This window comes from Rattus norvegicus, chromosome 10 (assembly GCF_021556685.1).
Source record: "Rattus norvegicus strain SHRSP/BbbUtx chromosome 10, alternate assembly SHRSP_T2T, whole genome shotgun sequence".
NCBI classification, from domain to species: Eukaryota; Metazoa; Chordata; class Mammalia; order Rodentia; family Muridae; genus Rattus; species Rattus norvegicus.
Window position 1 is genome coordinate 16692132 of NC_141543.1, and position 15002 is coordinate 16707133.

Here is a 15002-nt window from a genome sequence, read left to right on the forward strand (position 1 = left end):
GTGCTCCTCATGAGACTCCCTGAGGTTGTATAATGTAATGTATGGTTTACAATTAATCGAAAATATTTTTCTAAGGTGGGCTCTCATGTGGTCCAGACCAGCCCTGAACTGAATATTAATCAAGGATGACCATGAACCCCAGACCTTTCTGTATCACTCGTGTACTGGGACGCAGCCTCCATACCCAGCTTACGTGTTGCTGGGGTAGAACTCAGGGCTTCATGCATGTTAGGTGGGCATTTTATCAGCTGAGCTGTCTCTTTGGCCCCAGTTTGTGTGAATTCCAACTACAATTCTGGGATAAGAAAACATCCATCGACAATCAACAAGCCCCACCCTTTCCTACTAGCAGAGGGCTGGAGTTAACTCCCCCTGCCCACTCTTCTGGGCCTTGATAGCTTCTGTTTCCCAACATAATGACCTCAAATGGCTCAGTTAACCTGTACCTCCACTTCAGCATTTGAAAACTGGAATTAATAAACACGTGCCTTATAGAATTACTACAGAGCTTAAAGGTGCTAACTAGGGCAGTGTGCAGCTCACATGCTACACAGTGTCACTGTTTTCCTGGAGAGAGAGCAAAGGGGAAGCGGGGAAGGAAATGGGACAAGCATACAGCCCAGGAAAGTCATGGCACTGAGATAGCGGGCAGCCTGTTTCTTTCATCATCTCTACAAACTCCTGAGTTGAAGATCTCATACCTGCAGCCCCTCGGTCAGACCCAGCAGCCTCTCTGTGGCTGGTGCCAGTTTAGGCTCCCATCTGAGACTTGTTGGGTGACTGGTATAACTCTAATGACTGCCGCACACTGGGGGTGAGAAAAGCCCTTCCTATCTCTAAACCAGTGACAATTCTCTACTTCTCTCTAGTCTAGGGTTCTTCTAACCATCAGGGCTCATAGACTGGTGGAGAGTGGAAGAGAGGAATTCCTGAACCCAGTGCTTCATTCAGTCTGGCTTCACTCAGTCTAGACCTGCAGTCTTGTTCCTGGCTCTCAGCCCAAACTATATCTCCCCACCCCCTCCACCCCATGTCTCACAAGGCCTAGGATTTACTTAGTGCTAGCTGAGTGTCAAGGACCTGTCCTCTACACAGCAGAAGCTCAAGAAGGAGTTACAACTTTGATCTCCATTTCACAGACTATGGAACGGTGGTGGAGGGCGAGCTGCTCAAGGCCCATGGCTCTAAATGGATGTGGGGGTCAGTACAGAAGTACCCTCAGCTGAGAGACATTTGGCTAGCTTCTGTTAGGTACACCAGTGTGCAGGCGTTTGGCTGAATCTCTTTTCAGTTCTTTTGATTTCATACCCCAGAGTGGAGCCGTTGCCATAGTCACATGGTAACACTGTTTCACCTCTTGAGGCCTGTGAGCTGCGTTCCAGAGGAGTTGCACCTTCTTACATTCCTCACAGCAGTGGGTGAGAGTCCAGTTCTCCAGTTAACAATTCTTCTTCAGTAGAGATGAAGCCCAGGGCCATATGCTTTCTAGGACACTATACTACCACTGCACTAGACCGTTGGTCCTTGAGACAGTTTGATAGACGGTTCGGGCCAGCCTTGAACCTAAGCATCTCTTGCCTCACCTTTCCCATGGGTTGGAAAATACACCTGGATGTTTCCTTCCCTTCCCCCTTTTAAATTAATTACATTTATTATTATTCTCTCTGTGTGTATATGCATGCAGATTCAGGGAATTCATGGAGATCAGAGGATAACTTGTGGAGTCAGTTCTCTCCTTCCACCATGTAGCTCCGAGGGGTTCAACTCGGGTCGTCAGACTTGGTGGTAAGCAGCTTTACCTTCTGAGCCATCTTAAAGGCTTTGTTTCTCTCTCCTCTTCATTTAAACAAATTTTAAAGATTTATTCATTTTATTGTATGTATAGATGTTTTTCCTGCATGTTTGTGTGTACACCATATTCACGCCTGGTGTCCTTGAGGGTTAGAAGAGAGCATTGGAATGGAGATTATGGATGACTGTGAATCTGGGAACTGGGGATTGAACCCAGGTCCTTTGTAAGAACAGCAGGCGGGTTTTTTTTCTTTTCTTTTCTTTTTGATCTTTCTTCTTTCTTTCCTTTCCTTTTCTCTTCTCCTTTCTCTCTTTCTTTCTTTCTTCCTTCATTCCTTTCTTTCTTTCTTTCTTTCTTTCTTTCTTTCTTTCTTTCTTTCTTCCTTTCTTCTTTTTTTGTAATTTGGGCTGCAGAGGGATACACAGAGGGACGGGATACACAGGGCTTTTCTGTGTATCCTGACATCTTGGAACTCACTCTGTAGACCAGGCTGACTTCAAACTCAGAAATCCACATGTTTCTGTCTCCTAAATGCTGGGATTAAAAGTCTCCATCACCAAAGTCTAGCACAACAAATGTTTTTAATTGCTGATTTATCTCTCCAGCCCCTGGTTTTCTTTTCTTATTCTTTTTGAACTGGTTTTGTTGATAGAACAACATCCTAGAGTAGGAAGAATTGGGGTGTGGCATTCCTAGGTAGGGATCTGAGTCAAGCGCTGGACTCCTGGTTTCAGCATTACTGGCTGTGGAGCCTCCAGCAAATCGTAAAGCATTGCTGAGTATCAACTATAGATACTTCTCATCTACAGGATAGGGATAATTACCTTTTACATGGCTGCTTCTCATGGATTTGTATTCATTCATTTTATGTGTGTCTGTAGGCAAGTTGAAACTCCTATTATCATGATGACGAGAGTGTCTCCCTGATGATAGATCCTCATATTAATTGATATTTTCAGATAGGGTTTCTCTGTGTGTAGCCCTGGTTGTGCTGAAACTCACTCTGTAGACCAGGCTGGCCTTGAACTCACAGAGATCCATCTACCTCTGCCTCCCAAGTGCTGGGATTAAAGACGTGCATCACCACCATTCAGCCTCTTTTTTTTTTATTGAAGAGTCACATGACACAGTATTTTTTGATATTATTATTTGACTAGGGGTCCTATTTACCAGGCTGGTGTGGGATTTCCCTTGAATTTCTGACCCTCCAGCCTCTATCTCCCAAATATTAGATTGCAAGTGTGTGCCACATTTTTGCTTTTATTTGGGGCTAAGGATCCAACCCAGGGCCTCACATATGCAGGCAAGCAATTCTACCAACTGAGCTGCTTCCTCAGCCAAAACAGCCATTTAAACACCTGTGCGCGTCCGAGAAGCGGTGGTACACACCGTTAGCCCCAGAACTCAGAAGACAGAGGCAGGTGGATCTCTGCGAGTTCCAAGCCAGCCTGATCTACAGAGTGAGTTCTAGGACAGGAAGGACTGCACAGAAAAACCCTGTATTGAAAAACAAAAACAACAACAACAACAAAAAAACCCAAAAAAAACCAAAAACAAACCCAACCCTACAAACCCTAAAAACAACAAACAAGAAAAGATCTTTGTGTGTTTGTACGTGGTGCTATGCAAGTGCAGGAACATGTGTGCTGAGCATACAGGAACCAGAGTACACCCCTAGGTGTCAGTCCTGCTACCTTGTTAGAGGCAGAGCCTCAGTAATGCTCTGATTGACAGGCTAGGTGGCCTTTGATTTCTGGGAAATTTCCTCTCTCTACTTCTCAGCTCATCATAATTGAATTGGAATTGGGCCTAGAAAGATGTCTCAGCAGTGAAGAACTTGCATTATACTTACAGAGGTCTTTTTTTTTTTCCTCCACCTTTATTAACTTCAGTATTTCTTTTTTTTTTCTTTTTTTTTTAAGATTTATTTATTTATTATATATAAGTACACTGTAGCTGTCTTCAGATACACAAGATCTCTTTACAGATGGTTGTGAGCCACCATGTGGTTGCTGGGAATTGAACTCATGACCTCTGGAAGAGCTCTTAACCGCTGAGCCGTCTCTCCAGCCCAACTTGAGTATTTCTTATTTACATTACTATTGTTATTCCCATTCCCAGTTTCCAGGCTAACATTCCCCTAACCCCTCCCCCTCCCCTTCTAGATGGGTGCTCCCCTCCCCATCCTCCCCACATTACCGCCCTCCCCCCAACAATCCCGTTCACTGGGGGGTTCAGTCTTGGCAGGACCAAGGGCTTCCCCTTCCACTGGTGCTCTTACTAGGATATTCATTGCTACCTATGAGGTCAGAGTCCAGGGTCAGTCCACATATAGTCTTTGGGTAGTGGATTAGTCCCTGGAAGCTCTGGCATTGTTGTTCATATAGGGTCTCAAGCCCCTTCGAGCTCTTTCAGTCCTTTCTCTGATTCCTTCAACGGGGGTCCTGTTCTCAGTTCAGTGGTTTGCTGCTGGCATTCGCCTCTGTATTTGCCGTATTCTGGCTGTGTCTCTCAGGAGAGATCTACATCCAGTACCTGTCAGTCTGCACTTCTTTGCTTCATCCATCTTGTCTACTTGGGTGGCTGTATATGTATGGGCCACATGTTGGGCAGGCTTTGAATGGGCGTTCCTTCAGTCTCTGCTCTAAACTTTGCCTCCCTATCCCCTCCCAAGGCTATTCTTGTTCCGCTTTTAAAGAAAGAGTGAAGCATTCGCATTTTGGTCATCCTTCTTGAGTTTCATGTGTTCTGTGCATCTAGGATAATTCGAGCATTGGGGCTAATATCCACTTATCAATGAGAGCATACCATGTGTGTTTTTCTGTGATTGGGTTACCTCACTCAAGATCATATTTTCCATGTCCATCCATTTGCCTATGAATTTCATCAAGTCATTGTTTTTGATAGCTGAGTAATATTCCATTGTGTAGATGTACCACATTTTCTGTATCCATTCCTCTGTTGAAGGGCATCTGGGTTCTTTCCAGCTTCTGGCTATTATAAATAAGGCGCTATGAACATAGTGGAGCATGTGTCTTTGTTATATGTTGGGGCATCTTTTAGGTATATGCCCAAGAGAGGTATAGATGGGTCCTCAGGTAGTTCAATGTCCAATTTTCTGAAGAACCTCCAGACTGATTTTCAGAATGGTTGTACCAGTCTGCAATCCCACCAACAATGGAGGAGTGTTCCTCTTTCTCCACATCCTCGCCAGCATCTGCTGTTGCCGGAGTTTTTTTGTTTGTTTGTTTTTTGTTTTTTTCTTTTTCTTTTTTTTCGGAGCTGGGGACCGAACCCAGGGCCTTGCGTTTGCTAGGCAAGTGCTCTACCGCTGAGCTAAATCCCCAACCCCCGGAGTTTTTGATCTTAGCCATTCTGACTGGTATGAGGTGGAATCTCAGGGTTGTTTTGATTTGCATTTCCCTTATGACTAAAGATGTTGAGCATTTCTTTAGGTGCTTCTCAGCCATTCAGCATTCCTCAGCTGTGAATTCTTTGTTTAGTTCTGAACCCCATTTTTTCCCGTCTAGACATACACTATGACTTTTTATTTAAAAATAAGAATCCCATTATAATCATTAGACACCAAAGTCATCTGTGTTTTTCAGTCTCTTCAAGGAGGCAAAGAAGAAAATGCAATGTTTGTATGTTTTTCTATTGGAAATGACACTAAAACTTGATCAGCTTAGAAAGAAAGAAAGAAAGAAAGAAAGAAAGAAAGAGAAAGGAAGGAAGGAAGAAAGAGAAAAAAGGAAAGAAGGAAGGAGAGAGAGAGAGAGAGAGAGAGAGAGAGAGAGAGAGAAAGAGAGAACAGCAGGTGGGTATTTTCCAGGCACACTCATGTCAGGGCAGTGTCAGGATGCAATCGTCAAAAAGCCATGGAATGACTGTCCCAGGAGTTCACACAATCATCAATGAAAATAGAATTCCAAATTGAAATATCAAACACATCCTTGCATTTCCTTGAATCATCTGAAAATATATTTTCTAAAAGAATATCCATCTTCAACTCATTAGTCAAATCTGGGTCTCCGAAACTGCCGGCACATCTGGGCCAAGAGAATGGGGTGAGCGGAGAAGCTGACCTAAGTACGGGAGGAGATAGGATTACATGTGTGCAGTTCACAGCTGGAGATGACATTACATGTCCACAAGAACATAGTATTCTGGACATATATGAATTCAAGAAAACCTATGTGTCAATTACGGGAGGAGAGTTATGCCACAGAGAATCAGGGGCTGCTGAGAGACCCATGCACACACCATCACAGCACATCTTACCAACACCACACTGTAGTAATGGTTCCCAGGAGCATCAGGAAACGGGAATTTCCATTTACCTGTCTCCTCTATAATCAGAAGAACTCAAGTCAATTCGTCTAATGTGCGTAAAACTAAAACTGCAAAAGTGGGTGCCATTTTTAAATATTCATGGCTCTAAATGGTCAGGCTACTACTGCTTAATCAGAACTTGGCCAAGATAAGAAGTTACACCTGAGAGGGCAGGAAGCTCACACACCACTGTGAGTTGTTTAACACAGCTGGCCCAAAAGAGCATCGTTGTGACTAATGAGAAACACTTCCCTTGCCCACCCCGACCTGACGGCTCATGGCACCACTGCAGGTTACTCGCACTAAGCAACGGAATGAGGAATATAGGCATGGAGGACCACAAAGCAAGGCAGGTCGACAGAAGGCAAACAGGCAGGACAGGCTTCTCTGTGAGGACGACCATCACTGAACATAGCCCAGGTCTCCATCTCGCTCCTGTACCGCTGCTCGGACACCTTGCTTTTGTGCTGCTTGCTCTCTAGATGCTGCTGGAACTCCACCTCTGAATCTCATTTTTTAATAGGGTTATTTGTCTCCCTGCAGTCTAACTTCTTGAGCTCTTTGTATATTTTGGATATGAGCCCTCTATCAGTTGTAGGATTGGTAAAGATCTTTTCCCAATCTGTTGGTTGCCGTTTTGTCCTAATTACAACGTCTTTTGCCTTACAGAAGCTTTGCAGTTTTATGAGATCCCATTTGTTGATTCTTGATCTTAGAGCATAAGCCATTGGTGTTTTGTTCAGGAAATTTTCTCCAGTACCCATGTGTTTGAGATTCTTCCCCACTTTTTCTTCTACTAGTTTGAGTGTATCTGGTTTGATGTGGAAGTCCTTGATCCACTTGGACTTAAGCTTTGTACAGGGTGATAAGGATGGATCGATCTGCATTCTTCTACATGCTGACCTCCAGTTGAACCAGCACCATTTGCTGAAAATGCTATCTTTTTTCCATTGGATGGTTTTGGCTCCTTTGTCAAAAATCAAGTGACCATAGGTGTGTGGGTTCATTTCTGGGTCTTCAATTCTATTCCACTGGTCTATCTGTCTGTCTCTGTACCATACCATGCAGTTTTTTGTCACTATTGCTCTGTAATACTGCTTGAATTCAGGGATAGTGATTCCCCCAGAAGTCCTTTTATTGTTGAGTAGAGTTTTAGCTATCCTGGGTTTTTTGTTATTCCAGATGAATTTGCAAATTGTTCTGTCTAACTCTATGAAGAATTGGATTGGTATTTTGATGGGGATTGCATTGAATCTGTAGATCACTTTTGGTAAAATGGCCATTTTTACTATATTAATCCTGCCAATCCATGAGCATGGGAGATCTTTCAATCTCCTGAGATCTTCTTCAATTTCTTTCTTCAGAGGCTTGACGTTCTTTTTTTTTTTTTAAGATTTATTTGTTTATTTTACATAAGTGCACTGTCACTCTCTTCAGACACCAGAAGAGGCATTGGATCCCATTACAGATGGTTGTGAGCCACCATGTGGTTGCTGGAAATTGAACTCAGGACCCCTGGAAGAGCAGTCAGTGCTCTTAACCACTGAGCCATCTCTCCAGCCCGAAGCTTGACGTTCTTATCATACAGATCTTTCACTTGCTTGGTTAAAGTCACACCGAGGTTTTTTTGTTTTGTTTTTTTTCTTTTCCTTTTTTCGGAGCTGGGGACTGAACCCAGGGCCTTGCGCTTGCTAGGCAAGCGCCCTATCACTGAGCTAAATCCCCAACCCCTACACCGAGGTATTTTATATTATTTGGGACTATTATGAAGGGTGTCATTTCCCTAATTTCTTTCTCGGCTTGTTTCTCTTTTGTGTAAAGGAAGGCTACTGATTTATTTGAGTTAATTTTATACCCAGCCACTTTGCTGAAGGTGTTTATCATGTTATTAGTTCTCTGGTGGAACTTTTGGGATCACTTAAATATACTATCATATCATCTGCAAATAGTGATATTTTGACTTCTTCCTTTCCAATCTGTATCCCCTTGATCTCCTTTTGTTGTCTGATTGCTCTGGCTAGAACTTCAAGAACTATATTGAATAAGTAGGGAGAGAGTGGGCAGCCTTGTCTCGTCCCTGATTTTAGTGGGATTGCTTCAAGTTTCTCTCCATTTAGTTTAATGTTAGCAACTGGTTTGCTGTATATGGCTTTTACTATGTTTAGGTGTGGGCCTTGAATTCCTGTTCTTTCCAGGACTTTTATCATGAAGGGGTGTTGAATTTTGTCAAAAGCTTTCTCAGCATCTAATGAAATGATCATGTGGTTTTTATCTTTCAGTTTGTTTATATAGTGGATTATGTTGATGATTTTCCATATATTAAACCATCCCTGCATGCCTGGGATGAAGCCTGCTTGATCATGATGGATGATTATTTTGATGTGCTCTTTGATTCGGTTTGTAAGAATTTTATTGAGTATTTTTGCGTCGATATTCATAGGGGAAATTGGTCTGAAGTTCTCTTTCTTTGTTGGGTCTTTGTGTGGTTTAGGTATAAGAGTGACTTCATAGAAGGAATTCGGTAGTGCTCCATCTGTTTCAATTTTGTGGAATACTTTGGATAGTATTGGTATGAGGTCTTCTATGAAGGTCTGATAGAATTCTGCATTGAACTCATCTGGTCCTAGGCTTTTTTTGGTTCAGAGACCTTTAATGACTGCTTCTATTTCTTTAGGAGTTATGGGGTTGTTTAAATGGTTTATCTGTTCCTGATTTAACTTTGGTACCTGGTATCTGTCTAGGAAATTGTCCATTTCTTCCAGATTTTCAAGTTTTATTGAATATAGGCTTTTGTAGTAGGATGTGATGATTTTTTGAATTTCCTCTGATTCTGTCGTTTTGTCTCACTTTTCATTTCTTTTTTTTTTTTTTTCTTTTTTTTTTTTTCGGAGCTGGGGACCGAACCCAGGGTCTTGCGCTTGCTAGGCAAGTGTGCTACCACGAGCTAAATCCCCAACCCCTCCCTTTTCATTTCTGATTTTGTTAATTTGGACACACTCTCTGTGTCCTCTGGTTAGTCTGGCTAAGGGTTTATCTATCTTGTTGATTTTCTCAAAGAACCAGCTTTTGGTTCTGTTGTTTCTTTGTATAGTCTTGTTTTGTTTCTACTTGGTTGATTTCGGCTCTGAGTTTGATTATTTCCTGCCTTCTACTCCTCCTGGGTGTATTTGCTTCTTTTTGTTCTAGAGCTTTTAGGTGTGCTGTCAAACTGTTGATATATGCTCTCTCCTGTTTCTTTCTGCAGGCACTCAGAGCTATGAGTTTTCCTCTTAGCACAGCTTTCATTGTGTCCCATAAGTTTGGGTATGTTGTACCCTCATTTTCATTAAATTCTAAGAAGTCTTTAATTTCTTTCTTTATTTCTTCCTTGACCAGGTTATCATTGAGTAGAGCATTGTTCAACTTCCATGTATATGTGGGCTTTCTTCCCTTATTGTTATTGAAGATCAGCTTTAACCTGTGGTGGTCTGATAGGACACATGGGATTATTTCTATCTTTCTGTATCTGTTGAGGCCTGTTTTATGACCAATTATATGGTCAATTTTGGAGAAAGTACCATGAGGTGGTGAGAAGAAGGTATATCATTTCGTCTTAGGATAGAATGTTCTAAAAATATCTCTTAAGTCCATTTGGTTCATGACTTCTCTTAGTCTGTCTATGTCTCTGTTTAATTTCTGTTTCCATGATCTGTCCATGTGTGCTTTGAGGTTTCTTTTACATATGTAGGTGCCCTTGTATTTGGGGCATAGATATTTAGTATTGATAGTTCATCTTGGTAGATTTTTCCTTTGATGAATATGAAGTGTCCTTCCTTATCTTTTTTGATGACTTTTGGTTAAAAATCGATTTTATTTGATATTAGAATGGCTACTCCAGCTTGCTTCTTCAGACCATTTGCTTGGAAAGTTGTTTTCCAGCCTTTAACTCTGAGGTAGTGCTGCCTTTGTCTCTTAGGTGTGTTTCCTGTAGGCAGCAAAATGTTGGGTCCTCATTGCATATCCAGTTTGTTAATCTGTGTCTTTTTATTGGGGAATTGAGTCCATTGATGTTGAGAGATATTAAAGAATAGCGATTGTTGCTTTCTGTTATATTCGTGTTTGGATGTGAGATTATGTTTGTATGTTTGTCTTCTCTTTGTATTGTTGCAAAATGATTAGTTTCTTGCTTTTTCTAGTGTAGCTTGCCTCCTTGTGTTGGGCTTTACCATTTATTATCCTTTGTAGGGCTGGATTTGTAGAAAGATATTGTGTAAATTTGGTTTTGTCATGGAATATCTTGGTTTCTCCATCTATGTTAATTGAGAGTTTTCCTGGATACAGTAACCTGGGCTGGCATTTGTGTTCCCTTAAGGTCTGTATGACATCTGTCCAGGATCTTCTGGACATATCTTTCATAGTCTCTGGTGAGAAGTCTGGTGTAATTCTGATAGGTCTGCCTTTATATGTTACTTGACCTTTTTCCCTTACTGCTTTTAATATTTTTTCTTTGTTTTGTACATTTGGTGTTTTGACTATTATGTGATGGGAGGAGCTTCTTTTCTGGTCCAATCTATTTGGAGTTCTGTAGACTTCTTGTATGTTTATAGGCATCTCTTTCTTTAGGTTTGGGAAGTTTTCTTCTATGATTTTGTTGAAGATATTTTCTAGTCTTTTGAGTTGGGAGTCTTCACTCTCTTTTATACCTATTATCCTCAGGTTTGATCTTCTCATTGAGTCCTGGATTTCCTGTATGTTTTGGACCAGTAGCTTTTTCCGCTTTACATTATCTTTGACAGTTGTGTCGATGATTTCTATGGAATCTTCAGCTCCTGAGATTCTCTCTTCTATCTCTTGTATTCTGTTGGTGATGCTTGAATCTACGGCTCTTTGTCTCTTCCTTTGGTTTTCTATATCCAGGATTGGCTCCCTTTGTGCTTTCTTTATTGCTTCTATTTCCATTTTTAATTCCTTCACCTGTTTGATTGTGTTTTCCTATAATTCTTTCAGGGATTTTTGTGTTTCCTCTCTATAGGCTTCTGCTTATTTATTTGTGTTTTCCTGCATTTCTCTAAGGGAGTTCTTTTGTCTTCCTTGAAGTCCTCCATCATCATGACCAAATGTGATTTAAAATCTAGATCTTGCTTTTCCGGTGTGTTTGGATATTCAATGTTTGCTTTGGTGGGAGAATTGGGTTCCAATGATGCCATGTAGTCTTGGTTTCTGTTGCTTGGGTTCCTGTGCTTGCCTCTCGCCATCAGGTTGTCTCTGGTGTAATCTTGTTCTGCTATTTCTGACAGTGGCTAGACTGTCCTTATAGGCCTGTGTGTCAGGAGTGCTGTAGACCTGTTTTCCTGTTTTCTTTCAGCCAGTTATGAGAACAGAGTGTTCTGCTTTCAGGTGTGTAGTCATTTCTGTCTACTGGTCTTCAGCTGTTCCTGTGGGTCTGTGTCCTGAGTCCACCAGGCAGGTCACTTGGAGCAGAAAAGTTGGTCTTACCTCTGGTCTCAGGCCTGGAGTCGCTCCTCGGGGCTGGGTTTCAGCTCTCCATGAGGGCAGCAACCAGAAAGGCCTGCCCTGCCTTCTCTTGGGTCCCTGTGCACAGGGGGCCCAGATGGCGCTAGGTGTTTTCCTCTAGAGTCAGAAATGTGGGCAGAGAGTAGTCTCCTCTAGCTTCCCAGGCGTGTCTGCCCCTCTGAAGGTCTAGCTCTCCCTCCCACGGGATTTGGGTGCAGGGAGTTGTTTGACCAGGTCCCTTCAGATCCGGGCAGTGTCTGGACCGCAGCGCTCCTGCAGCTTGAGTGCCCCTATCTTCCTGTTCCCAGAGGCCCTATACAGTTTCCTCTTGGGCCAGGGATGTGGGCAAGGGTGGGAAGTATTGGCGGTCTATCCTGCCCTGCAGTCTCAGGAGTGCCCACCTGTCTGACTTACAGAGGTCTTAAGTTCAGTTCCCAGCACCCATGTTGGGTGGCTCACAACCAGCTATAATTCCAGTTTTAGGGGGGATCTGACACCCTCTTGTCTCCTCCAAGGGTTTCTTCACACAAGTACACACACACACACACACACACACACACACACACACACACGGGGGGGGGGGGTAAGAAGGATGGGGAAGGGGAGGGAGAGGGACAGGTAGAAGGACAGGAAGAGGGAGAGGGACAGGGAGAGGGAGAGGGACAGGGAGAGGCAGAGGGAGAGGGGGAGGTACAGGAGAGGGAGAGGGAGAGGAATACATTTAAAAGGAAAATTTGAATTAGAGAGACAGGCTACTGTGCCTGTCTTTTATATGGGTTCAGGGAATCTGAATTCATACTCAGGTTTATATAGCAAACACTACCCACTGAGCCATCTCTGCAGTCCAAATTACCCAATTTAAATAAACAATTCAGTGGTACTGACACCATAGAAGTTCATCATCCATCACTTTGATTTGATACAGTTTCAAACGTCTTCATCACTCCCAAAGGAAACCCCATATACACCTGATCACCATGCCCCATGCCTCTCCCCTTGTCTCCTGGAAACTGCCAGTCTGCCTTCTGAATAGGAACATTTGCCTACTCAGGGGTATTTTGCAAAAGCAGGATCTTTAATTATGTTGTCTGTTGTGTCTGGCTTCTTTCCTCAGTATACAATTAAAGATGCAAGCTTGGAACCTGAATTCTGTCCAACAAAGTCTCACCTACTCTCCATAAGGGGACATATATCCCGTCGCAAGGGAGAAGAGGGGACATAGTGTGTAGGAGGAGAGGCGGGGTCTAGAGTGCTTCTCCAGAAGGGGGCTTTACCTTTTCTGTGGCTAGCTCGTTGCCCTCAATCCTCTTCTGGATCTTGATGTTATTCCACATATCCTCAGCCGGCCGCTTGGTCCCCTGGCTATCCTCTAACAGCTTAGCAGTCGTGGGTATGCCCTGCATCTCAGCCAGTTTGACCTCTATCTTTTCCATCCGGTCTACCACGTGGTCAAAGATGTTGCTAAGCCTCTTCATTGGGTTGATGATGGGCTGTGCATCTCCTTCCCTGGGTATAAGCATCACCGGTGAAGCTTGAAGGAAGTCCTCGTCCCCTGAAAGGACTTTCTTGAGCTCAGCGATTTGGATGTGATCCAGGATGCCCTGTAGCAGGAGATGAAGGGCCTTGAAGTTCACTACCCCACACTGTGGTATGGCTACGTTGACCAGCTCAGTGTATGTGAGAGAGAAGCTCATCTTGCCAGGAGATGGACTGATGTGGCAGGGCTTCTGGGTGTCCTTGTGGAAAAGTAGTGCCTTTCAATTATCTGAATGGGTACACCAACAGTTCCTGAGAGACTTGGGGCAGCAAGTCACAGTGGTCAGCAAGGAATGGCTTCTGTCCTTGTCAGAGCTCAGATGAGGGCTTCTGGTTGCTAGGACACCAGAGAACATGGTGGAGTGGGCATGCTTCCGAGAACCCAGGGTGGGGTGGGTGTTCATAGGTGAGCTTGCTCAGAAGAGGTGTTCAATTAATATTTGACAAATGCTTCAGGGGTGAATGGTAGCCCTCTGATTACATAAGACTTGTGCCTCTAAATAACACAGAGAGGTGAAGGAAAGGAAGCTCGCTCCCTGGAAGTCTCTGGAATCAGGACAGAACACAGTTTTCTTAGAGTTAGAAAGTCCAAGGTTTTAAGAAAAGAGCCTAAAGAATTAAGCTGGTTTCTGGATGTGGTCAAAGGTACCTCTACCCACCCCACCAGCCACCCAGACACTCATTCCTGAAGAGGGAGAGGGCAAGCAGGTGAGGTTTAAGGTATGTTCTAGGATCAAGGGTTGCATGTTCCAGTAGCCCAGGTGAAAAAGCCTCTGCAGTGTTGGGCTTCATTGCTCCCCTGGGGGTGGCACACATCTTTGATTCTGGTACTCAGGAGGCAGAAGCAGACAGATCTCTGAGTTTGAGGCCAGCCTGGTTTGCAGAGTGAGTTCCAGAAGAGCCAAGGCTACACAGAGAAACTCTGTTTTAAAAAACAAAAACATAAGAAAGAAAGAAAGAAAGAAAGAAAGAAAGAAAGGAAGGAAGGAAGGAAGGGAGATGGAAACAAAAAGGAAAGAAAAGGAAAAAGGAAAAGAAAGGAAAGGAAAGGAAAGGAAAGGAAAGGAAAGGAAAGGAAAGGAAAGGAAAACCTGTGTGCTTCGTGTATCCTTCTAAGGTGTGTATTAGGGTTCTCCAAAGAGAACCACAGACAACAGCAGTGACCACGAGGGGTTTATGAGCATTGTTTTTTGTTTGTTTGCTTTGTAGTTATGGAGACTGAAGTCCCATGACAAACTGCAAGTGGGAGACCCTTGGATGCTGGCAGTGTGACTTCGGCCAAGTCCCAAAGACTTCATAACTAAGGAAGCCTGTGGTTCCTTAGACTAGGTCCAGGGTCAAAGGTCTCCTGAGAAAACTGGATAGGGAAAGCATAGGTATAAATCTTGGAGTTCAAAAGCAGGAGAAGAATGCCCAGCTCCTGGACATAAATGAACAATTTGTCCTTTCTTTTTATTTTATTTTTATTTCTGGGGTGTGTGTGTGTGTGTGTGTGTGTGTGTGTGTGTGTGTGTGTGTCCAGGAGTTAGCTTACATTCTGCTAACTGATTGATCTTGGCAGTCTGGCTAGCCAGCAAAGCCCTCAGAATTTGCCTGTCTCTGCCCAGTAGTCCCGGAGATAGACATATGCCAACATGTCTGTGAGTTCCAGGACAGCCCAGGCTACATAGAAAAACTGTTCTGAAAAACAAAAACAAAAATGAAAGAAAAGAAGGAAGAAAGAAAAAAGAAAGAAAGGTTTATGAGGAGTTTATGAGCATTGCCTTTTGTGCTTATGGAAACTGAAGCCCCATGAAAAGCTGTCTGCAAGCTGGAGACACTTTGCGTGCCAGGGATCTGAAAACAGACC

The 15002-nt window shown here is 43.3% G+C and overlaps 1 protein-coding gene across 1 annotated transcript in view; it reads right to left on the reverse strand.

The window, feature by feature from the left end:
- C10h16orf96 (similar to human chromosome 16 open reading frame 96) overlaps nt 1-13476 on the reverse strand; it is a 43597-nt gene extending 30121 nt beyond the window's left edge. The window contains exon 1 of the mRNA XM_087574860.1: nt 12892-13476. Coding sequence (XP_087430986.1) covers nt 12892-13311 — 420 coding nt within the window. The 5' untranslated portion in view covers nt 13312-13476. The remainder of the gene's footprint in view (nt 1-12891) is intronic.
- Nucleotides 13477-15002: the final 1526 nt, after the last annotated feature.